The following is a 25,466-nucleotide window of genomic DNA, read 5'->3' as shown; positions in this document are numbered from 1 at the left end:
AACTAAGAGAGAGAAGGCTACATGGGCGTGTGCTCCTCCCAGCTGCTGTCCAATGAGCTACTGCCTCAACTTGTCCTTGCTGCCCCAGTCACTGTCGGTGACAAACTCTGTGCTTGAGAATGTGTGGACAGTTGAGTTGATCCTGATTTGTTGTCTGTATGTGTCTGTTTGCTGCCTGCCCTCCCCTACCCCCGTGAGAACACAAGCCCTGCAAAGGAGGGGTCCACGGTAGCTTAAGCTACACACTCACCAGGCACTGACTCAAGGATGACTCAGTGCCGCCCCTGCTTGGCGGCGGCAGGCAGTGAGGCTGCAGTGGCCATGGGAGATATGGTGTCTGTCGGGCTGCACCTGGGCTCCCCCTCCCCATCGCCCTGTGCCAAATTTCTCTGCTGGAGTTTGGCGGAAGTGACCAGCCAGAGGGTCCTCCATGAGCTGGGTTTGGGGCGAGGCGAGTACAAGCAAGACCAGGTCTTTGTTCCCACCCCAGTTCTCTCTGGCCCTGCCTGTCCAAGACAGCTGACCCCTGCAGGGCCTGCAGAGATGTCCACGCAGCTTTGGGGCTGTCGGGGATTCCTCCCCACCCACTGGACGTGTAGGAGGGAGGACCTGGGGTCTGAGGGGGCTGAGGAGATGATGCAGAGATGAGAAGCTGCAGGCTCCCTAGGCCAGCTGGGGACAGGGATGCTAAGATTGCAGGAAAAGACTTGAGGGACATCATTGAGCTTCAGTCCTGGGCAAAAGAAAGCCTTCTTCCTCTGCTAGCTCAGGGTGGAGATCATGGTCACAGAGCCCAATCTGGTCCCCTCCAGCTGAAGCCACCGAGATTCTGTGTTGTGTTCTCAGAGGCACAAAGAGATGCGGCTTTGGAGCCAGAACCTGGTCTGAATCCAAATCCTCCCATTCTCTCAGTCTTCGAGCTGCTATAGCGGAATACCATAGACGGAGGGGCGCTTTACCCACGGACACTCATTTCTCACTGTTCCCCAGGCTGGGGTCTGCTGGGGGCGCTGTTCCCAGGATATAGACAGCCACGTTCTTGGCCATGTTCTCACATGCAGGAGAGAATGGGAGGTCTCTGGCCTCCTCTTATAGGGGCACTAAGCCCATTCGTGAGGTCTCCCTCATGACCTGGTCACCTCCCAAAGACCCCATGTCTGACCACCATCACACTGGGGCTCAGGGTTCAACATACAGACGTGGAAGGAACACAGACATTCAGCCCACTGCACTGAGCAGGGGCTTCCCTACGCTTGGCCTTGTGCCTTCATCTCTAATGACGGGGTTGCTGATGTTCAAGGTCTCTCCCGTTTTTGTTAGAATTTTAAGCTGTAATAGCAATGATTGCTGTGTCACGGATCACATCAGTGTTGTGCCCAACACCATCCTCAGCAGTCTGCATCCCCATTTTATTTAAAGTGTATGAGAACCCTCAAAGGTAAAAAGCCCTAACAAGGCTCCTTTATGGCTCAGAGAGAGGAAGAGTCTGGCTCGCAGTCACACAGCCAGGAAGGACAGAGTCATAATTGGATAATTGGACGCTCTCCCTCCATTTCTCAAAATCAGATCCAGAATAGGAGGACGATGAGGACAAAGCTTCCCAGTCTGGCCGAGAGGCAACCCACACTCTGGTTTGGGAAGTCGCGGTGTCAGGGCCTCCGTTCTGACTGAGGGTGCACATTAGAGAAGATTCTCCCCGAGCCCCGGGCCCCCCATCTATATCCCGCACATTATCCCAGGCCACCTCTTGCGGTCTAACATCACGAAGCCTGGGAGAACTGGCCTGGCCACCAACACTGCAAGGGCAGGAGGTGGGGGCGGGGGGCACTGCCCAGCAAACGTTTCCGGCTGTAATTCCAGTCTGGCCAATTTCTGCTCTTGCTAGGCCGAAATTGGTTGGAAGCTGAGGCAGAGGACTGGGAGGAGGTCAGGTGGACTTCTGGGGCTTGTTCCAAGAGAGTGTGGTGAGCCCGTCCCAATTTTCTATCTGTAATCTTTTGATTAACCCTGGGCCAGTGTGGGTGACATGTTTCAACCCAGCTGCGCTTGGCAGGTGGGGCCCAGCCCAGGCTTGCGGCTCGGTCTCCGCAGTCATCAGCCTGGAAGCAGCTGTCACTCAGAGCCTGGCTTGTCTCTAAGCCAGGAGGGATGTTGGATTGCAGGAAGCTCGCAACGCTCTTGTGCTGATCTCCTCTGCCCATACATCATGGGTGCGGCAATCATGGCCTGTCATCGCAAACTCACGGGAGCCGCAGAGGTGTGGTCATCACCCTCCTCCACGGAGGGCTGCTTATTCCCTAAGGGCCTTGCGAGCATCCTGATCGTTCATCCAGTCCTGTTCCTGTGAGCTACCCACTCTTACTCCCAGCCTAGCCTCGGAGAGGCTGAATAACTTGCCAAGGCCACCAAGCCAGAACTGTGATGCAGAAGACCTGAGCCAGCTCCTTGGCACTGCCATCCCCTGTGTTGGGCTGGACTGCGCCCTGCTCAAATTCAGACGATGAGGCCCTAGTCCTCAGTGAGGCTGTAGGAGGTCATTAAAATTTGATTGGTTTTGTAAAGGATTTATTTATTTATTTGAAAGGCAGAATCACAGAGAAAGAGGGAGAGAGAGAGGGAGAGGAAGAGGGAGGGGGGAGAGAGAAGCAGATCTTCCATTTGCTGGTTCACTTACCCACTGGCCACAACGGCCAGGTGTGAGCCACTGCAAAGCCAGGAGCTAGAAACTCCATCTGTGTCTCCCATGTAGGTGGCAGGGGCGCAAACACTTGGGCCGTCATCTGCTGCTTTTCCAAACACACTAGCGGGGAGCTGGGTCAGAAGCAGAAGTGGGGCAGCTGGAACCTGAACTGTCACCCTGATATGGTGAGCGGGCATCTCGGGTAATGGTTTAAGCAGCTTCACAACACCGAGCCCTAAAGTTTGATTCTTGATTTGTTCCTGCCATGAAATGGGGAGAAAGCTTGCTTTGAGAAAGGACCGGCTGTGGAAAGGCTCCTCCATGATGGCCTGAAGTGACCAGCGAGTCCCTGGCAAAGGCCTCTAGGGCTACTGACACAGCTGGCTCCCCCATCCCGGCTCCCCTGCAGCCCTTGCAGGCATCCTGGGATCATGATTTTTAGAGTTCATCCGATTCCCAACCCGGTACTGCTGTTTCCAAGCTGCATGACCTTGGGAAGTTCTGAGAAGGTCACTCCTTTGAGCCATGCTTTCTCACCTGTGAAATGGACACAATCCTGCCCCATCCCACTGGTGTGTTAAAGCAATGCGTTTAAAGTGTCCGGTGCAGTGCTTGCGTCCTAGGAAGGGCTCAGCCATAATGGGATGGCTTTGCTGCTGTTCGTCATTACTATTGAAAAAGCCTCAGCTTAAGTCTCTTCTCAGTGCATTTTTGTCAAACCAGGGACCTCCCAGGTCTCAGAAAATGGCTGGTTGGTTGAAATCACCCATGAGTGACAGGAGGGGTCCGAGACACCTCCTGGATTCCCTTCCCCCACGTGCAATCTGAGACTCACAACAAAAGGTCTTGTTCCAGGGGCACAGACAGGAGAGCCAGCACTGTGTTCAGAGAATGAACTCAACGTCTAGAACTTTCCAAGTCAGGCTGGGAAGCGCCTTCTCCATCCCTGCCTCCTCCACAGCCAGGACTCTGATATGATGCAAAAGAGGAAGGGGGTGGTAAGGTCATCGCTTTGTGTAGTGTCCACCCAGAGAGCAGCGGAAGGAAGCTATGACCAGAATGTCATGGCGGTGAGCAGGGCCTAGGGAAGACTTCCTAAGGACACCTCCAGCCTGGAGGGGACAAGCTGGCCCCAGACCAAGCAGGCAGGTCCTGGTGTGTAGACCACTTAACACTTTTCAAATTGAAGACTGAAAACTAGAGGAGCTGCTCTCACCTTTGGGCCCTCTGTCGCCCACAGCTTTGCAATGTAGAAAGAAATAGACACAGGACTCCCCCGTGCTGGTTTACCTTGCACGTTGAAGTCTGCTGGGTGAGCTGTTGGGAGTCTAATGGTGGCCACTCTGTGCATGGAAGTCAAGGCCACGGCTGCATAGTGACCAGCAGGAGTGACTGCCTTAGTGCTCCGCCCCCAGGCTTCTCAGTGTAGAAGAAGCTGAGGGCAGAGCGAGGAAGCCCCCGGAACAAGATGCCTTAGAGATAGAGGTTCCCTGGTTGGTCGCTGGGGTCACAGCGATGAAGGGTGACCTGGGCCCCTCCTGGAGGACATAGCTGCTGAACAGGTGGCTCTTCAAGTCCACACAGTCGGGGACTCATAGGCTTCAGCTCTGCATGCTCACCCTCACAGCCTCATGTTTAGGGGGCACTTCCAAGTCTCTCTCTTGGCTCTTTTTCTAAGATTTATTTATTTATTTGAAAGGCAGAGTTACACAGAATGAGGAGAGGCAGAGAGAGAGAGAGAGAGAGAGAGAGAGGTCTTCCATCCAATGGTTCACTCCCTAATTGGCCACAACGTCCGGAGCTGCACCGATCCGAAGCCAGGAACCAGGAGCTTCTTCCGGGTCTCCCACATGGGTGCAGGGACCCAAGGACTTGGGCCATCTTCTACTGCTTTCCCAGGCCACAGCAGAGAGCTGGATTGGAAGTGGAGCAGCTGGGACCTGAACCAGTGCCCATGTAGGATGCCAGTGCTTCAGGCAGAGGCTTTACCCACTATGCCACAGCACCGGCCCCTTAGCTCTTTTCTTAAGCTTCAGACCCAAGTGACTCCTGTGAACTTGCTGGGGGACAGGGGCCATGTGTTAGTTATGTGTTAGAATGCCCAAAACTCAGCATATGGCTTGCACGGAGTGGCCTGGCTGAGGGCGGGGGGAGATCACTAGACCCTTTCATTTGCATGTCGTTCCATAGCCTCTACTGAACCTGTGGAAAACCGGAGCAGGCCTCCATCTCCTGACTTCACTACTTCTCTTTATATGGCCTCAGCCTCGAGCCTTGAATTCCCTCCGTTCTCAGCACCATCCCAGCAGCCCAAGCCTTTTCACAATCTCACCTGCTTTGTTGCATTTCTTTCCACTTCTCCCCCCTTCCATCTCCTCCTTACCACGGCCAAAGAGGTGGTCCATCCACAATCCTTTGACCTAGGAGCCCTACTTCTAGAAATCTACCCTAAGGAAATCACCAGATATGTATGCAGAGACTTCTATTCAGAAATGTCCATCATTGTTTTACTGCATTATTTATAATAGTGAAAAATTGAAGACAAACTAAACTTCAGTTGAAAAATAGAGTATTAAATAAATTGTTTCATCTATCCAGTAGGATAATAAGTCACTGAAAAATTGTTTTTAGGCCCATTTAATAACATGCAGAAATGCTATTGGTGTACCAGATGGAAGAGTGATAATAGAAAACTGGGTGTACCATGGTTCCAATCAGCGAATGGTTGATTGTGTGTATGGAACAAGTAAGATAGGAAAGAAATAAACTGAAATATTAGCATGGATTTTCTTTGGGGCTAGGGTTCTTTTTTGTTAGTACTTCTTGACACCTCTATATGTCTACATTGCATTCAATAAGCATGCATAAAGATATCATTTTGATTTTATAATTCTCAATACCATCAATAACTGTTGTGCTCTCACTGTCGCTCCCTGTTAGAGCATACCCCAAATTGTGGGGTCTGACAATCCTGGGAGCACAGGCCACTTCCTATTCCTGTCTCCCTCTCCCCCTACCATGCCCATACTCCCTGGGCCAAACTGGTGCCTATACTTCATGTTTAATATTCCTGAGCCTAACCCTCAAATGGTTCAAATACACACACACACACACACACGTTACATGGCCACATATAGAGACAGACAGAGAAAGAGAGAGGGTGAAAATATGGCAAAATATTGATAATCTTGGGTAAACAAAGGTGAAAGGCACATATGTTCACAATTTTGCCAGTCTTCTCTGTTGGACATTTTCAAAATGAAAAGCTGGAAAGAGTAAAGGAACAGTAGCCGCCAGTCTTTAAACACATGGGCTCCACACAGCAGTCTGTTTTACTGCCTGCTAATTGAGCAGTGGTGGCCCTAGCAGCTTACTTACTTTCTCAGTCTCGGATTCTTCATCAGTAGGATGAGGAGAATGAAAACCCTAGGGAATTCATTTCCTACAGTTGTCTGATGTGCAAACAACTTGGCAAGGAGTCTGGAATACCCCCAGCTGTTGGAACTGTTGTCTTCAGTGTTCAGTACAAAAACCAAATTCTTAACCGTGAGTCTATGCATTACACTTGACCTCCCTGCACTACTCAACGCTGGATACTAAAGAATGAGTGGTAGATTTGCGACCTTCTGCTTGCCTGCTTCCCTTTCGGTAGCTGACTAGAGAATTGCCAGAAAACAGTGCCGGGGGACAGCACCAGGGCGTAGCAGGTAAAACCACCACCTGTTTTGCTGGCATGCAATCTGGGCACTGGTTTGAGTCCTGGCTGCTGATGTGGGAAAAGCAGCAGAAGATGGCCCAAGTGCACGGACCCCTGCACCCACATGGGAGACCCGGATGAAGTTCCTTGCTCCTGGCTTTGGCCTGGCCTAGTTCTGGTCGTTGTGGTCATGTGGCTGTGGGGGTGGGGGTGAGGGGTATGAGCCAGCAAATGGAAAACCTCTCTTTCCCTGATTTTCAAATAAATAAATAAATCTTCACAAGAAAAAAAAAAAGAACGCAGTGCCAGGTCCTCTTGGTATCCTTATCTGCGGGTCGTGGCACAGATCCTAGCACAGAGGAGACAGACAATGAGCGCAAGAAACCCAAAAATGAGGAGCTTGAAAGGTTCAAGTTGCACTGTAAAGAAAGTTCTTCTCATCAGGTACACGTTGGTTTTATTGCTGATGTAGCCACTCTCTTCCCATGGGCTTCTTTGAGATAAAGCATCACCTTGATAAAGTAGCTGTGGATACAGGCATCCTGGAGTTGGCATGAAAATGCAATTTAATTTTCAATTAAACTTGATTTCTGAGCCAAGGGATTTGCCTGACTCACACTGGGAGGATTATTTTGGCCAGATCTATTGTTATCGTGGGTAATGACTCTCCCATGAAGGGGACTCTCAAGGAAACTGGCGACCTCATGATGGTTCAGCAAGGCAGGCGCATGGCCCTGTGGAAAGAACTGCTATTCCTCAGGAGCTGAGGATTATGCAAGTAGATTCCAGAAAGTTCAAAGCAAAGGCAGGCAGTTTGTCCAGGGAGGTAAGACAGTGCCAAGGCATGCACACAGGAAAGAGAGGTGGGGACACTTGGTACGGTGGTTGAGAGACTACTTGGGACACCCACGTCCCACTGCAGAGTGCCTGGTTTATGTCCTGCTCCTTCACTTCTGATTCAGTGTCCTGCTAATGAGTACCCTGGAAGGCAGCAGTTGATGGTCCAAGTACTTGGGTCCCTGCTCCGCAGTAGGGGAGACATGGGTTGAGTTCCTCAGCTCCTGTCTTCAGCCTGGCCCATTCCTGTCTGTTGCAGGCATTTGGAGAGTGAACCAGCAAAAAGTCTCTCTCTCTCTCTCTCTCTCTCCCTCCCTCCTCCTCTTCCCCCCACCTTTTAAGTAAAATGAAAATAATTAAATTATTTATTTTATAAAAAGAAAGGTGGGAAGTTGCTAGCGAGAGAAGGCAGCAGTAGGAAGTCCTCCAAGATCCAACAGACAGGATCTGTGTAATTGAGAGAATTGATAGAACTATAATTGCTGGAAGAGAAAGCAAACTTTTGTAGAGCATCTTTCTTGTTCCAGGCACTGGGCTGAGGGGTTCCCATTCATTATTGCATTGAATCATCACACTCTACTCATTTTTCAATTGAGAAAATTGAAACTCAGGAAGATCAAACAAACTGTCCAAGAGCATAGACCAACTAGATTGGAACTCTGTGCTTTCCTCCATGCAGGCTGCCTGTCCAAGGACAAAACCAAAGCATAGTGAGGGACTACACTGAGCTGAAGCTCACCCCCACAAATGTGAAGAATGGGACAAAGGCCTTTAAAACAGCTGAGAGACACTGAAAATGTGGGAGTACTTCAGAAAGATCATGGAAAAGTAGAATTAAAAGATCAATTTATTTTGGTGAAAAACTTTTGAAATACATGCACCATTTTTTCATATTACACGTTTTCTCAGGAACTTTCGAAAACCCATGGTAAAGGATGACTGGGCTTGCTTGGGGATAATGGAAGGGCAAACAACACCCTTTCCCTTCTGCTTTGCTCCCGTCTTCCACACAAGGAGTGAGACCTGAGAAATGGGTGCAGTGGCTCAGCGTGGCCAGGAGGCTCACATGAGGTCAGGAGCCTGAAACCAATGTGGTTCCCACCTGTGGCTCCAAGTGTTGGGAAGACCCAAGAGAGATTATTGAGGAACCCCAGCAAACAGAGTCACAAAAATTTAGAGATCGAGAAGGCGTTACGTGGCCTAATGGTTATTAATGATAGCAAAAAGAGGATTTTAAGCTGTCAACTCCTGAACGAATTCTAGAGAGCATCATTACCCTCGTGGTTTTGGAAACTTAGAAAGCAGGGTCAGTGAGAGAAGGGTGGGGCTGAAAGACCAGACTGGCTTCTGTCCTGCTGCTTAGTAGAGTGACCAGTCCAAGGCCACTGGGACTGAATCATGCTTGGGTTCGAGTTGGGTGCTACAGGGGCATGGATTCCGGCAGACTGCAGCTGGCCTTGCAGCCCCTGTCAATCTTGACGGTGCCCACATCATCTTTGCTGGACTTTCTCCTACTTACACTTGCACACGGGCATCACCTCAATCTACTGACTCTGGAGAGCTGTTGGAGAGTTTCAGCCCAGACTCTAACAGACTCCCAGTGTGTGATTTTGTCCTGCTGGCATTTTTCATGATTGACATGGGGTAGAGACTACAGGACAAGATTTCCCCCTGGTTAGCCCCTGCTCTGTTATTAACCAACTTCTTTTTTTAAAGATTAACTTTTCTTTAAGATTTATTTATTTATTTGAAAGTCAGAGTTACACAGAGAGAGAAGGAGAGGCAGAGAGAGAGAGAGAGAGAGAGAGAGAGAGAGAGAGAGAGAGAGATAGGTCTTCCATCCACTGGTTCACTTCTCAGTTGGCTGCAACAGCCGGAGCTGCACCGATCCAAAGCCTGGAGCCAGGAGCTTCTTCTGGGTCTTCTCACACAGGTGCAGGGGCCCAAGCACTTGGGCCATCCTCTACTGCTTTCCCAGGCCATAGCAGAAAGCTGGATTGGAAGTGCAGCAGCCGGGAAGCGAACCGGTGCCCATATGGGACGCTGGCACTGCAGGCGGCAGCTTTACGCTCTACACTACAACGCCAGCCCCTATTTGTTAACTTCTAACCTTGGGCAAGTTCAGTTTCTTCCCTGGTGCCTCAGCAGCCGCTCCTATGAAGTGGAGATACTAATAATAAACTCCAAGGCTATTGTTAGTATTAAATGAGCTAGACATGGTATAGCTTGGCTCAGATCCCAGTCTTACAGGTGCTCCACAAATGTTAGTTCTTATTGCTCTTAAGGATGACAGGTTCTTATATGGCAGTTATTCGTTAAGTATGCCCTGATATGGAAGTGGCTACATCTTGGGATAGTGGGTTATTTATCAAAAGAGTGTTGATGCAGACTGTCACTAAACAAAAATATACAGAGATCGCGATGGAGTGTTTCCATTGACAATATTTCTGACACCATGTAGCAGGAATTTTTTCCTCCAGATACCGATCATTTCTGAGTTTTCTACAATTTAATTCGATTTTCACACTAACTTCCAAGGCTTAGCACAGACTCTGCAGATTAAGGCTTGGTCCCACAAGACTTCAGATTCCGGCCGCCAATGGATTGCCCAGGCCACACATGTTCTGCCTGGTTAACAAGGGGTTCCCACAACTTCTTACCCCTTCAGGTTTGATAACTCACTAGAACAATCCACAGAACTTGGAAAAATACTTTACTTCCTATTACCGCGGCTCCTTTATCCTTGGAGAATACATTCCAGAGCCCCAGTAGATGCCTAAATCCACAGATAGTACTGAATCCCTATGTGCTATACTTCTTCCAATGTAACTGATGTTATTAACGTATGTTAAAGTTTAACTTATAAATTCAGCAGAGTCAGAAATTAACAACTACCAATAAAATAGAATAATTAGAATAACGTACTATAATAAAAGTTATGTCAGTGTTCTCAAGCTATCTGACTGTACTTAGCTCACCTTTGTTGTGATGTTGTGAGAGGATACTGTGCCCATGTGATGAGGCAGAGTGAGGAGCAAGATACAGGCATTGAGCTATGACGGAGGGGTTACCAGAATACGAGCACTGTGATACCATGGGCAGCCTGGTAGCCAGGACAGCAAGACATCATGCAAATCAGAAGCCCCCAAAACTTTAAATGATAAATTGTTTATTTCTGGAATTTTCCATTTAATATTTTTGGACCTTAGTTGACAGGTAACTGAAACCAAAGAAAGCAAAGCCACAGATGGAGACAGGGAGGTTATTCTACTAGTTTATGTTGAGAGATACAACTTAGGAACAGCCACATGGAAGAGAGGCAGAGGGCAAGGTCTCCCTTCCCTGGAGGTTGCAAGGTAGAGCTGAAAGTTCCAAGCTTCTAATCGAGACTAGTTCTTCCCAGCAAGCAGCCCCCAACCCTGGGGTTACTTATGTGCCCATCAAGAGTCATCTCACTAGAACAAATGATGCATGTGTCGCTTTGCTCACTTTGCTCACTCAGGAAATTACAAAGGTTTTGGGAGCTCTGGATCAGCCACCTCAGAGACAAAGAGTGAATATATTTCTGTGATACCGCAGAGAGCTCTGTACCACATAAGAAAGTGGAGCAGCACGAGATGGCCTTTGAAGTCCTGTGGACCCTTAGAAAGCACAAGTTTGTGCAGGACAGGGGAGTCCAACAGTAGGGATTCCAGAATGAGATAGGAGGACTCCTTCCAACAATTTCACTGGGTGTGGGGATAAAAGACAGGTCTTAAAGCTGCATGTGCTTAGCAAGCCTCTGCTTTTATTTTATGTGGATTGGAGGTGAAAGAGGTTGTTGTGGATGCTGGAGATTGTGAAGATCAAAGTCCCTCCACACCTCCTTTGATTCTGCAACCAGAGGAGGAGCAGTAAGCTTTGGGCTGTGTCACAAACTTGGTCCAACATTCAGTTTGGAGTTGTTTGCTTCCTTATGTCTCCCGTTGCCATCTTCCAGATCCTATAGGAAAGTTGGCTTGTGCACATGAGCATAGAAGAGCATGGAGGGAGAGTTGTGGGGATCTAGGCAGAAGTTGGGTTCTGCACTGACATGACATGATAAGGATCCTGGAAAGCACTTGTGCGCAGGAAGACAATCCATCAGCTAAGCCATCTGTGGGAGTGGACACTGGGAGCCAGGAGTGATCTGGAAAACTCAAACCTTCCTCGTGGCCCCCACTGGGAATTGGATGGATCCAAGGGAGGGCTTTGGTTTTCCACAGGGCACATTGTTGGAGGGACATGTGGCCTTGTCTTTGAATACAAGAGGCCACTGGTTCTAGAGTTTTGGAGCTCGGGTTGTCTGCATACTCTTGAGAAATATCAAGGACTCAAAGTGCTTTGATATTTATAGGCTTTATCTATTGATAGTCAGCACTTTAGAAACTAAGAACTTTAAAAACATTGAATTTTGGGACCAGCGTTATGGCACAGAATGTTAAACTGCTACTTTTAACGTCAATATCCCATATCAGAGCACTGGTTCAAGTTCGGCTGCTCTGCTTTCCAGCTCCCTGCTAATGTGCCTGAGAAGGCAGCAGAAGACAATCCAATCACTTGTGTCCCTGCCACCCATGTGGGAGACCTAATGTCAACAGACTGCAAACTGCTGTGTTTGCCTTCTAATTGAGGCTGGTTTGTGAGAATACTCAGGGGCCTTTGAGTTGGCTCTTGGCTTTGGCCTGGCTCAGCCCTGGCAGTTGTGGCCATTTGGGAAATGAACCACTGATGGAAGGTCACTTTCTCTCTCTATTACTCTGCCTTCCCAATGAATAATTATTTAAAACATATTGAACTTAAATGTATTTATTTTCAAAAAATAATAAATCCATTATATACTAACAAAAGTACCTTATTTTTGTGGCAAACAATCATATTTTCCAAAAAATACTTTATTGGGAGAAATTGTGGGGTTCTTAGACATTTTTTGAAAATCTCTTTAATATCTGGTTTAATTATGGTCTGCATTCAGTCTAAGGTGATGCCTCACGTCATATCACCTCTGGAATATTCTGCTGCATGCTTGTGGGAGAATGAGTGAAAGAGACAAGTACCATCTTGGCCTTGTTACAGAAACGATGTTGTCCCTGCAAGCCCTCACTTTGGGAACTGCTTTGCTCAGCTGGAATAAATTTCTCCACTTCTCTGATCTTTCTTGGGTCTTCCTCTTTTCTCTCTGGTGAAGTGTGGTCAGTTGCATGTGTTCAAATGCTATCTCCCAAATAGTTTGTAAAATTCCAGCTCCCCAAACTGCAAGACTAACTCAAAGGCCTCTAAGTAGTTGCCTCAATTAGAAGGCAAATACAGCAGTTTGCAGTCTGGTGATCCAAGGTGTGTTGACATTAGGAGAAACTTTAGACGAATTGTGGTTTCTTTTTTTTTTTTTTTTCCTTTTTAAAACAGAGTGACAGAGGTTGGGAGGGAGGGAGATAAAGAGATTTTTTTCTTTTCTTCTCTCTTTTTTTAAAGATTTATTTGTTTACTTGAGAGGCAGACTTACAAAGAGAGGGAGAAACAGAGAGGTCTTCCATACACTGGTTCACTCCTCAGTTGGCTGCAACAGCCGGAGCTGCACCGATCCAAAGCCAGGAGCCAGGAGCTTCTTCAGGGTCTCCCACGCGGGTGCAGGGACCCAAGGACTTGGACCATCTACTACTGCTTTCCCAGGCCATAGCAGAGAGCTGGACTGGAAGTGGAGCAGTAGGGACTCGAACCGGCGCCTATATGGGATGCCGGCACCATAGGTGGATGCTTAACTTACTATTCCACAGTGCTGGCCCATAGAAGAACTGTTGGTGTAGAGGGGCAGCCGGCATCATTTCAGTAAGTCACAAAAATGGCGATATTGTATTGCATGATTTTAAGCTGGGTTCTGTGCTCCAGTGTAAGAAGGAAGCCCTTAGTGATAGTGACTAAGAGAGCGGGGAGGAAGGGTGGCAAGAAGAGACAAGATTCCAGGAGGAAGGTGCTGTGCCACCAGATTTATCTCTGGCCCTCCCCGGCCTTTCAGCTTAATGGAGAGTGCATGGGCCATAAAACGGAAGTAAGGTCTTCGCCCTCTGAGCTCTCCAGAAACAGAAGGGACCCTTGTTGCTTTCTCCCTCTAATCGCAGGTTGAGCTGATGAACTGAAGCTTCACCGGAGACCCGGCCCCCTGGATGTCCCACAGTCAGGTGTCATATGTCAGGGGCGCAGAAGTCGCTCTGCCCTTGCCTCCACCAGGTGCTCTGTGTTCTGGCAGGAGGGCACCTGGGGAAGTGGGCCAGGTCACCTCTCAGGTGTGCGTCACGGACTCAGCAGGGGAAAAGTCCAAAAGGGTAGAAATTCTAGAAGCTCCTTAGCAGTGATGGACTAAGAACGGACGAGGGCTCTCCGCTCCCAGGCTGCCTCTCTTCCCCAGAGCATTTTTCTTCAGTGTCCCACGGCATCACGTTTATGTGCCCATTATTTCACACTCACCCAGCACGCGAAGCTCTGGCAACAGCAAGCCGGGGTGGGATTTGCTAGAAGTAGGCCAGCCTGCTGAAGGAGGAGGACATTGGTCTCAAACAGTCAGAGGTTTCTGCTTAATAATGCATGGGGCTTGGGGGCAGATGAGGCATCCCCGAGTACATCTTTTCCCAGAAGAACATGGTCTTTCCCCATGCCCTGCAAGGGCTGTTCGGATATTCGGAGTTCTGTGTATTTCAGTCCTAAGTGCAGGTGCAAGGGAGACGTGTGGAGAAGCCCAAGGAAGTCAGATGCCTTGTTGGAACTTTCTTATTCCTCTTCTTCTTTAAAGTTAAAATTAACCTTTTGAGATCATTGTAGGTTTGCATATAGTTGGAAGAATAGTAGAGAGAGATCTCATGGACCTTTGACCTCATTTCCCCTGATAGTAATAGCTTGCAAAGCTATTGCACAGATCACAAGTGAGACTTTCTTAAAAGACTCAATGGATCCTTGAGACTTGCTGGTCCCAGGAGGGAGAAACCCTGGGGTAAGGTGAGCTACTTCCTCTTGGAAAGAAAGTGCACCAGATAGAGACCTGGAGGGCCCAGAGGTGCAGCAGGCTCCCTTGAGGGAAATATTGATACTGGCATAGATTCCAGGACACCAACCACAACACACACACACACAACTGCTCACACCCTGGCTTGCATTTGGGCATCACTGGGATCCAATGCTGTTCCCTAACTGACCCCTTTGGGTAGCTGTGGCTGTGTCATTCATCCCTTCAGCTGGGTCTGCTTCCATGCCGTGGTTGAGATGGACTTGCTTCCCAGCTCCTTGCTTCCTATGTAGATGGTCTTGGCCCCTCCATTTTTTGTAGTAGTTTACATAGTACTTACAGGTGTCAGTCACTATCCTAGGACATTTTCACAATAAATCATTTAATATAGTCCTATAAGGGAAATGTTATTATTATTTCCTATTTTACAAATGAAGAGATAGAGGCTCAGAGAGGTTAATTTGTTTGGCCAAAGTCATCCAGTGAATGTCAGGGTTGGATATTTGAGCCCAGTCAGAAGCCTTGCCAAGTCCCCATACTTAACCACTATCCTCTATTGCTTTTCCTCTTCCAGGAAGTGGGGTCAGTAGCACCTCACAGAGTTTTCACAAGGCAATCCTCAGCACAGTGTGTGGTACAAAATAAATAAGCTAGGAGAGAACACGATAGCTGGCATAACTTCTGGAAGCTTCTGAGTATGCGTAACTTATGAACATCAGGAACGATAGTCTCCATGTCTGGCCACCTACTATGTGCCAACCCTTTCAGGCCTTCCAACTCCCCAAAAGTAGGAGTGCCTCTTTTATGGATGAAGAGAGATGAAACGTGGCCGTGGTAGAGACAGGATTCATACCCATGGGCTCTATTTTAGACTCACAGGACCAGAAAGATCTTCAGGAAGACCAGCCAGACTTCACGGCCACCTCAGGACCTCTGTACCACATGTCACTTATGCACTCTGGAAAGCCTAGTGGAAAGGCCCTGGTTCCCTAAGCTACATGTTCCAGAATCGCCCACAGCTCCTATTAAGAGCACAGAGCATTGCTTCCACCCCGTGCAGGGTGTCTGGCTCCCTAGGGCAAGCGTATGGACCTGAGAATCTGCATTTCTCAAGTTTCCAAGGGATCCTGATATTGCTGGTCCAGGGACCACACTTTGAGTACCACAGCTCTAGGAAAACTTGGAGCATGTCCTAGTCCATGTTCTGTTGGTATAACTGAATCACTCAGACTGAACAGTTCAGAAAGAGATGAGATTTGTTTCTTCCAGTCCTGGCATCTGGGATGCCCCAGAGCATGGCACTGGCATCAGCTGGGCACCTGACAAGGGCCTTTGTGGTGCACCCTAGCATGGCAGAGGGCATCGGGGAGGAGAGAGCAAGCTTCTAGCTTACGCCTCTCTTCCTCTCCTTGAAAGCCACTACACCATCATGTGGACCTCATGACCTTATCAAACCCTGCTGACCCCCCAGTGGCCCCTTCTCCAAACACTAGCAACACAGACATCTCAGGATTAAGTCACACATGACCTTGGCTGGGAGGGAGGGGAAGGCAAACCCTAGCAGAAGGGCCGCGGTGAAGGTGATGTCCTCCTCCAATTGTTCCCATTCCAGACCTGAACCTGGCTTCCCAGCTCAGAGTCCAGGTATTTTCCTGTGATGCACCCTCATCCACATGGCCCTTATGCTTGGCCATTCTCAATAGCCTGCCTCCCGCTGGCACGTGAACTCAGGAGCCCCCCAGCTCCCAGGGGAGGGAAACTCAGGCTTTGAACTTGGCCCAGAGTAGCATCTACTGTTGCTTTTCTGATTACAAACAAAATGCAACACAACCTTCCCACAGTAGAAAATTTAGAAAAGCCCAGAAATAAAAAGGGAAACAAGAAAGAAAATTAGAATTCACCACCATCACACTGTTAACGTTTTGAAATGTTTGTTACATTTCGTTACAGTCTTTGGTTATTTTGCAGACACGACCACAGATTGAAAATATTTGGGAAAAAATTGCATCTGTACTGAATATCTGTAAAATTTTTTCTTATCATTATTCCCTAAACAATGCAGTACAACAACTATGACACAGCATTTACTTTGTATTCGGTATTACAAATCATCTAGAGATCATTTAAAACACACAGGAGGATATGTGCAGGTTCTATGCAAGTCCAATGCCATTTTATAGAAGGGACTTGAACATCCATGGATTTTAAAATCCACAGGGAATCTCAGAAACAATTCCTCGTGGATATTGAAGAATGACTGTGTTTGTTAATATTCGAGTAAAAAGCTGTATATAGCATCTATGACTCTTTAAAAAAGCGTTCTTCTAAATGTGCTCTAGAAATGAGAGCTGTTGTTTTTATTATGAAATGCAAATAAAGGACTGCGGTCTGCCAAGGACGGCTGCCCAGGTGGGCGAGGCAGTCCTCTGAGCCCGCAGGGAGAACACAGGACAGAGGTGACAATCCTCGCTGTAGTGACACCGTAGGAATCAGGTATGAGTCAGTTGAGTGGAAACAGGCATCAGAGAGCTGTAACCAGCTGGCCTTGTGTCCAGCAAGGCCGTGGGGGGCCATTGTACATTCTTGAGTCGGAAATGACTTTAACTAAGGGATTTCCCAAAGGTCGACCATGAAGCAGGAGGCAGGATGAGCTGGAGAGGGGGACGGGGGAAGGAGGCCCGGCTCGGCAGGTGGGGAGCAGTCCCACCCCTGGATTCCCGGTGCTGGAAGGGCAAGAATGAGTCTACTTCTGGGCCGCCAGGATGGAGAGGGACCGGTTGATCTTCACCATGGCAATAATGAGGAGGCCACCGGTGAGCAGGAAGGTGGGCCAGAAGAGGGAGGCAAGGAGGGCCTGGGGCCCGTACAGACGCCGATACAGGACGCTGGTCTCGTTCTCCCGCGTCGTGGAGAAGCAGTAGAAAACCTGGCGCTCGTGGAATTTGGCTCTGACCTTCTCCACATCGGCCCGGGCCATCTGGTAGTTGTCCAGGCTGCCTGGGATGTAGGAGCACTGTTGAGGGGAGAAGTAATAGCACCTGTGGGTTGCAAGTCCTTGCATCCGAGGGCTCAGGAGACAGGGTTTTGGAGGGGACTAAAGAAAAAGGCCAGCTTAGGGGTTGGGCACCTGGAGAGGAGTCAGGGCTTCTGTCTGAACACTGCCGAGTCCCAGAGAGCACAGTTACTCAATGCTGTGTGTGTGGCTGGTGGTCCTGGAGCTGCTCAGGGTAGCCCTGCCCACCTGGATGAAGGGCCCCAGTTAGGCTCCTGGCCCTGCTTCTATTGGCATAGTAAATTGCTTATCTATTCTGAGCCTTGCTACCTTACTTCCTTAAATAGGTTAATAACAATATCACTTCCAAAGGGTATTATTAAAGACTTCAAACGTAACTGGCTAAGGAGGCCAATGAGTGGCACAGGCCCAGTAGGAGTTGTATGTAAATTCAGGGCTCATGTAGGTGATATCAGCAAGTGTAATAGGCCAAGCCATAGGATGACAGGTGCCAAATGACTCTTGCCTTGGTGCCAGGAAGAATTGTGAGGGAGTAAGGGGGCCTGGTACAAGGGAGAGAGCCAGCCGCACCCACACTGGCAGTCACCTCTCTCTCGGGATGAAGAAAATCAGATTTGAATGTGAACTCTTGCAAATTAAAAATATTGGCAAACATTCAAATTGAAATCCCTTTGAGGTCTAATCTTACATGAGCCAAACAATATCCACTGGGAAGCCGGTGTTTGACACTGGGAGAACATGTTGAGAAGAAGTCTGTGTAGGCAGAGGGTGGCTCATTCAATTCCAACACCGATCAGACAAGGCCCAGCTAGAAAGCTCTGCAAAGAAGGCACCCAGTGGACAGCCCGGTTTTATCTCTGCTCTGTGCTAGGAGGCCTCGGTGTTACTTGTGTGAGCTGCTGGGAGATGTTCTGCAAGCGTGGTCCCCTCATCCCCCACAGCAGCACACCTGGAGGGCTGCCCATCGGCACAGGTTCCTATGCTGAGTGGTTGAGATGCAGCCCAGGAGTCAGGTGATTCCTACAAGCTCATTAGGACAGCTGCCCTAATGAGGTCATGTTCAAGATCAAGTGCTCAAACACGAGCCCCAAATGACCAGTGTTGAGCTGGCTTCTCCCCAGGCTGCAGACTCCCTGAACTTGAATGAGGCCGCCCACCCCAAAACTGCCTACCCCAACAGCATTCAGTCCAGCAGTGCAGAGGTTGTTGTATCACACTCTGGCAGCCTAGAAATGGGGCGGGGCGTGCATCCAGATATAGGTGTGCTTCCAGCCAGGGTGCAGGTGGGGCTGGGGAGAAGCTGGCTCCCCAGGAACCTGGCATTCAGTCTGGGCAATGCAGGGTTCTCAGGAGCATGTGATCAGTGTTCTGAGCTAACAGCTGGAGGTCTGGCCCAAGTTTCCTCCATGCTTCTGACCGTGACCTTGGGAAACCTTGCCCACTGAGTAAAGCTGTGGTTCCAGAGCCAGACAGGCCTAGATTCAACCACCAGTTTTGAGCTGTGTGACCTCGACAACTGCCTCAACCTCTCTGAACCTTGTTGAATGGACTCAGGAGGGCGCCTGCCTAGTGGAACAGCAATGACTTCATACCTGTTGTGAGACACGAGGCAGGGGGGATCATCTTCCTCAGTCCTGGGGACTTGGACAGTTGGGGACAAGCCCATACACCTGTCAGGGATCGAGGGACGTGCGTCTGTGCCCCTGGGTCGGTACCTGCTGATTCCGGTCCCGAGTCTCCTCCGTGTGGTACAGCACAGCCCACTTGCCCACGGCTGACACATTGACCCACAGGCATGGGTACTGCGGCACCTTCTTGCCCTCCAGCTCCTCCTGGTCCCTGATGTTGGTCTCAATCAGCTGACACAAGGATTCCTGGGTCCACACGCTGGGGGAGACCACACACAAACACACACACACACACACACGTCAGAACCAGGGTGACACACAGAGCACCCAGTTTGAATCTTCAATCCCCTGGGAGCCTTAAAGAGACCCCGTATTGAGCACCCAGCACTGGAGAGCCCAGGGCCCCTGTGCCTGGGGAGGAATCCAAATCAGAATTCTAGAGCTGAAAACGGGCGTTGGGCACCATCTGCATAGATGGTTTTCATCCACCCCAAAACCTGGCGCGCTTTTAAAACGATTCTCATGACCAAGCCACACCCCAAGTCAAGTGAATCAGAACTTCTCAGGTGGTGGGGCCCAGACCCTGGTATTTCCTTAAAAGCTTTCCAGCATGAATCTGATGAGCTGGCAGGCCTGAGATCTCTTTGCCCACATCATCTTCCTTTACAGAGTTGCAAGAGGAGCTCAGGAATGTCAAGTGACTTTTCCGAGGCCACACAGCACCTGAGGCTAAGTCTGGATGGCTTCAGAATCTGTTCTTTCTCCTAAAAAGAGCAGATGCAGGAAGGGCTTGATTCATGCTGGGTGGGGGAGAGGGCGGGACGGCGTGTAGTCAGGAGATAAGGTATGGGAGGCACACGGCTGCTCTGAGTAGTGCCTTGCTCGGGTAAGATTCCAGCCGGGACCGGCTCCAGGGCTGTAAAAAGTGAGGACAGCACAGGCCCAGGAGAGCTACCAGGCACAGCAACACATCGGCACATCACCTGTGACTCATCTCCCATTTATCCTGCCAGAGACACATCACCAGGCGCGAGGGGGCTGCTGGCGGCTGGAACGGGCTCAGAGGATGGGTCTAAGTCCTCTCCTAAGGACGGCCTGAGAGTACCGAGCGTATTTATCCCAAACAGAACACAAATCAGGAATTCCTCGGGTGGGTGACAATGTGCATAAGCAGTGCAAGGAATGTTCCCTAAGATTCCTGAGCGGAGTTCCAGGGAAGCAGACACTGGCTCCGCGCAGACACTTCCCACTTAGCAGAAAAGCCCAGACACGCAATGGGGGTGATCAATGGGTAGTGAGCTCCCATCTGCCCTCCTGCTGGGTTTTTTTTCTCTGAGGGGAGCTATCAAAGCCTGTGACGCCGATTCCTGCTGGAGCAAATTCACACTGAAGTGTGCCTGATCCCATGCTTGGCTGTTTTTGTGAGCAGGGCACCTTGCATCTCTTATCAGCCAGGCCTGACCCAGGCAGGCTCAGTCCAGCCTAGCCTCCCTGCACTTGTTCACCTGAACTCAAGAATGAGGATTATCTTGACTGCCCTACTGAGTGCGACAGTCAGGCGAGGGGTAGGTAGAAGGCTGAAGTCCTCTATAGACCCCAAAACCTTAGGGGAGAGCCAAGGCCATGGGGCAGGGTGGGGCAGGGTGTGGCGGGGTGGGGTAGGGGAACCGGCCAGCAGTTCGGTACCTTTTCTGGTAGAGGGGCAGCACAGTCGTGCCCAGGATGTAGTAGGTGATGACAGCACACATCACCATGGCCACACCCAGGCAAAGGGCTCGAGTCTCTCCCCGCTTCTGGGCCATCACCAACTTCTTCCCCATGTCCACTGGGGACAGCGGTCATTTCTAGGACCACAAAGGCAAATAGAAGTGTAATCAGCACAGGCAACAGGTGACCCTTGGAGAGGAGGACAGGTAAGAAGGGAGGGGACTTAAACACCAACCACACTGCTATTTACATACGTAGCTTGGCAGCATCCACAGGGCTTTTTGTTGACCCCCAGTCATTCATGAGGGACAAATGTCATCATGTTCATCCTACAGATGTGGAACCTATGACTCAGAGAGGGAAAGTGAGCTGCCTGAGGTCACCCAGCATGTGATAGGCTCACATAGCCAAGATGTCCCTGCTGTAATCCCTGGACTCTGCAAGTGTCACTTTCCATGCCAACACCTTTGCGAAGGTGATTACATGAAGGATCTTGATCTAAAGAGAGAATCTCAGATAATCCATTTAGCCCTTACATGTGACCACAAAGAGTCTCAACAGAGGTGAGGCACAGGGGAGATTAGACATAGAAAAAGAGAAGGAGATAGGACCAGGGAGACAGAAGCTGGAGGGAAGAGGAGCCCTGGGTCACCGCTCCCAACCTCTACAGAGGCACAGCCCTGCAGACCCCCGGGGGCTTTGAACTTCCAGACTCCAGATTGGAGAGACAGTAGAGTGCTGGGGAGAAAGGCTAGAACCACATGATGCTTGAGACCATCATGCACGTGACCACAGGAAGTTAATACAGCAAGTGAGCAGCAGATCCGTATCACCCTGCCCCTGCCCCTGCCCCTGCCCCTGGGACTCTTACAGAGAAGCTTGGTGCTTTTCAGCATTCTGCCAAGAAAGAGTCCTGAGGCGAGGCAGGCTGGGCTGAGGGCAGCAGGCCATGGGGCAGGTTTCCCAGCTCCGCATCGCTGCAGGGGCTGGCTTCGGCTTCCAGCACAGGAAGAAGGTGTTGGGGGCCCTCAGTGACTAATGTCCTGCTTCAGGACTGGAAGACAGCCTGAGCCAAAGCAGAATGGGGCTGGGAGGGAGTTGTTTTCCACCTCCTGTGGCCGCAGCAGCTGTCTTCCACCTGGGCATCTCCCCACTTCCCCTGCAGGCAGAGATTCCCAGAGGAACCCTCCAGAGTTTGTGTCTTGACCAAGCATCTCCAAGGAACAGCCCCCCACGTAGGTGCCACCCGGAGCCACATGGCTGCCTAGCTGTGGCCCTCCTGTGGGCTTTCCACACACTCTGGGGACTGCCCTAGAGCCTTCCATTGAATCATTGAATTTCTCTGTTGTTACTCTTTTTTTTTTTTTTTTTTTTTTTGCTCAGTTAAGGCCATCAGAGACCATTTCTACCAAAAATACCAGGGCCCTGGGACCCTTTTGTTGGGAACCCCCTGCTTTAGGGGAAATTGTAGCCAGATATCAGGAGGGACTTTTTCACCCGTCCATATCCCAAGCAATAAGCGCATTTTTTATAACTTAGTGAATGTCTGGGAGACAGGCATTAGTCCCAAAGGATTTTCAGCAAGGTGCTTTATTTCCCCCTGTCGAATCAGAGATCCTAGGCTCCCACGCCTGCCCAGAAGGCCCAGCCACTCTGACCTAAAGAGGAGAGCCACAGTCAGGCACCAGAATAGAACTCAGTCCCTCACTCCCTGTGAGCTGGCCCACCCCAATCCCTTGACTGACAGAGACGACAGCCAATGACAACTGTTCCTCCCTCCTTGGGGCTCTCCAGGAGGTAGGTTGCCCCTACATTCTAACAGAGACATTACCAAGTGACCAGCAGGCAAAAGTTTCCCCTGGCAAAGAATGATGTTCTTGTCCACGCTCTCACCCCCTTGCCTTCTACCCATCATCTTGTGGGAATGGGAGAGGCATCCGGTTTTCTACCTGGTACCTGATGTGGACTTCACGAGCCCGGCCACCTATTTACAGGTAAAGCCACAGGATGGTCTGGAGGTGGGCAAAAGCCCACAACACCTCAGTTCCCTGGTGTTTCCAGGGGTCGCGGCACCAGGGACTGAGGGACCCAAATCACTTGCAGCCCAGAGGGAACTCATCCTGGAGGGCGAGGCCAAGAACCCATACTGAGCTCCTTCTCCCCAGGGAGGTTGGGGGTTAGTATGAGGGTTTCTCTTGGCATGGGCTCCTTCTGGCTGAGAAGCCTCCTGCCCCCCACCCCCAGGGGTATGCCTCCCCCTCCCCTGACACTCCTGAGGCTGGGAAAGGCTAGAACCACATTTCTACCCATCCTGGGAAATTAGGAGGCTTCCTTGCCCCCGGGGAGTCCGGAACCCTGTGGGCTTGTTCAGGTCCCACCTGTCCACGGTGCTCTGATGGGATTCCTGCCTGTGCCGGGAGAGTAGTTTGGAGACTGCTGATGAGACCTCCTGGGACGGAGTGTCAGGCCCTGATTAGATATAAGACTTAGGCACCATTGTACATATATATGAAAACATTCAGACAGGAGGAGGGATGGAAACTCTAGATATACCCTGCGGCTGGGACAGGAAGAAATGAGTTTCAACCATAACAGAGGAGATTTCAATTAGACTCTAAGAACTTCCCAGTTTTGAGAGTTGCTGAATAACTGTACACCATTGGAAAGGCTGTGTGTTGGATGTAGGAAAGATGTAGACAGGCAAAGGAAGACAGGATTCTGGAGAGCTCCATGAGATCAGACAGTTGGGCAGACATCCACTCCTTAGAAGGGCAGGGAAGATAGTACAGGTTTTAAGGTTTGGTGGGGTGCGGGACAGAGGGATTCTGAGGTCAGCAGACATGGCATCAAATCCTGGCTTTGTCACTTTACAACCACGTGACTGACAAACGAGCGAACACTGCTACCTGCCTCGGAGAGTTCTGATAAAGATCAGAGCATCATCGCACACGGGTCTCCCGGGGCCTGGCCCTGCACCAGCCCTCCGTGAAAATCAGCTACTGTTATTAACACAGGAAACCCTTGAAGTTGGGGGCAAAAGCCTGGCGCGCTCCTACCACGTCCGTGTATTACCCCAGCCCTCCCCTGGGGACAAAGAGCAGGACTGGTCCTGATCTCAGGCTGCTGCCCTCTGGCCTCTCTGGCCACGGGGACCTGGGGGCCAGGGCAGAGCCACAGCCGCTGAGCCCAGAATCCTGGTGGGCAGCACTCAGACAGGAAGGGGCTCCACCACCCGCCCCTCCCTGCCCCACCTCGGCTGCTTCCCAAGGAGCTCCCCTGCACCCCCTTCCCTGTGCTCTGGGATGCATTACTCACAGGCTCCCGGTGCCTCGAGGGGTCTTCAGCAAGCAGAGGGTTTCTTTCTGCCTGACCCCCAGCCCCCACCCCAAAAGAGGCCCCGGCGGCACTAGCAGGAAGTTTGGCCTCCCAGCCCGTCTCCAGGGAAGCAGCCTTGGGTCCCCATCTGGGACGAGCCTCCATGCCCAAACATGGTCAAGTGCGAGCACACAGCCCAAGGAAACAGACTGAGGAGATCGCGGGGACCCAGCCCGGACACGGCAGCTGCTGCCGGGCCCCTGCACCTGCATTTCCCAGCGTCTCAGAGGACACAGATGTCGAACAGCAGACAGCAACAGCGCTCAGAAACCAGAAAAGCCCACCCTGGTATATTTGGAAACTTTTCTTCTTCATCGGTCTCTCTGGGCTGGCAGAGAAGCCAGGAATAGGAAATGGTTTTCTCCTGTTGGCTTAGAGGAGGGAGGAGGAGTTGTAGAGGAGGGGCTGGGTTGGTCACCAACCCTGGGCACATTCCTGTGGGCCAGCTGCCCCCTCCTGCCTTGATCCTTTCTCGCTGTGTGGCCCTGGGAAAGCGATGGCACTTCTCTGAACCTGATTCCTCCCCTGGGCTATTGGGGTTTGGAAGGTTGATTTGTGGGTATGTGTTGTGGCCCAGTGGATGGAGCCACTGTCTGGGATGCCAACATCCCACATGAGCACCGGGTTAAGTCCCGGCTGCTCTGCTTTTGATCCAGCTCCCTGGTTTTTGTTTTGTTTTGTTTTAAGATATATTTATTTATTTGAAAGACAGAGTTACAGAGAGGCAGAGACAGAGAAAGAGAGAGAGGTCTTCTGTCTGCTGGTTCACTCCACAAATGGCCCCAACAATTGGAGCTGGGCCGATCAGGAGCCAGGAGCCAGGAGCCAGGAGCTTCTTCCCGGTCGCCCACATGGCTGAAGGCCATAGCAGAGCCAGGCCATAGGAGAACCAGCTCCCTGTTAACGCACCAGGGAAAGCAGCAGAAGATGGCCCAAGTGCTTGGGCCCCTGCACCCACATGGAAGACCCAGCTAGAGTTCTGGGCTCCAGGCTTTGGCCAGGCCCACCTCCAGTGGTTGAGGTCATTTGGGGCGGCGGGGGTGGGGGCGGTGGGGGTGTCTCTGTCTTTCTCTGCCTTTCAAATAAATAAAATAAAATTTAATTTAAAAATTGCCTTTGCTCCCTGTAGCGGTGAGGGTTAAAGATGAGGGGATTTAGGGCAAGGGGAGAGAACGCAACTTCAAGAACCAGCCTGGCTGAAGCCGAGAGCACTGAGCTCTGTAGGTGCTTCCAGCCAGCCATGGGCGGGGACAGCTGCTGGGCCAGGCCTCCCAGGCCTCCCAGGCCTCCCAGCGGAGAATCGCTCCTGTCAGTAAGATGGGTGAGCACAGGCACCAGGGGCACCCCGTGATCCAGGCCTCCCTGTTCTGTCATCCGTCAAGTGGAAGTTGTGGGGGCTGAAGCTCAGTAAACCCACCTGCTGGGCCTCACACAAGGATCCAGGTGGTGCTGGAGGGTAGCTCACTCGACCCCAGTGACCCAAACAGGAAACAGGTTCGGGGCCTACAAGTACCATG

The 25,466-nt window shown here is 50.6% G+C and overlaps 2 protein-coding genes across 4 annotated transcripts in view; one reads left to right on the top strand and one right to left on the bottom strand.

Annotated features, from left to right (window-relative positions):
• KCNIP1 (potassium voltage-gated channel interacting protein 1) overlaps positions 1-25,466 on the top strand; it is a 328,155-nt gene that overhangs the window by 6,949 nt on the left and 295,740 nt on the right. The window lies entirely within an intron of this gene.
• Positions 16,180-24,316, bottom strand: KCNMB1 (potassium calcium-activated channel subfamily M regulatory beta subunit 1). Of its 2 annotated transcripts, none has more exons than XM_062189651.1 (4): positions 24,234-24,316; positions 20,554-20,711; positions 18,955-19,126; positions 16,180-17,239 (listed from the first exon to the last, which is right to left on the bottom strand). In XM_062189651.1, exons 2-4 carry the CDS (start codon positions 20,685-20,687, stop codon positions 16,970-16,972), a joined length of 576 nt encoding a protein of 191 aa, XP_062045635.1. In that variant the 5' UTR covers positions 20,688-20,711; positions 24,234-24,316; the 3' UTR covers positions 16,180-16,969. The 2 variants fall into 2 exon arrangements, with proteins under 2 accessions (XP_062045635.1, XP_062045634.1); XM_062189650.1 differs by lacking the exon at positions 24,234-24,316 and adding an exon at positions 23,890-23,971.

The sequence above is a fragment of the Lepus europaeus genome, chromosome 4 (assembly GCF_033115175.1).
Source record: "Lepus europaeus isolate LE1 chromosome 4, mLepTim1.pri, whole genome shotgun sequence".
NCBI lineage: Eukaryota > Metazoa > Chordata > Mammalia > Lagomorpha > Leporidae > Lepus > Lepus europaeus.
Note: the sequence above shows the minus strand (reverse complement) of the source record. Positions and strands in the feature narration are given on the sequence as shown.

Excerpts from the sequence above, each read along its gene's own strand:
- KCNMB1 (XM_062189651.1), bottom strand. The coding sequence starts at position 20,687 with ATGGGGAAGAAGTTGGTGATGGCCCAGAAGCGGGGAGAGACTCGAGCC. Across the intron at positions 19,127-20,553 it reads CTGCCCCTCTACCAGAAAAG|CGTGTGGACCCAGGAATCCT; the intron begins GTACCGAACTGC and ends GGTCTCCCCCAG. Across the intron at positions 17,240-18,954 it reads CTCGGGACCGGAATCAGCAG|TGCTCCTACATCCCAGGCAG; the intron begins GTACCGACCCAG and ends TCCCCTCAACAG.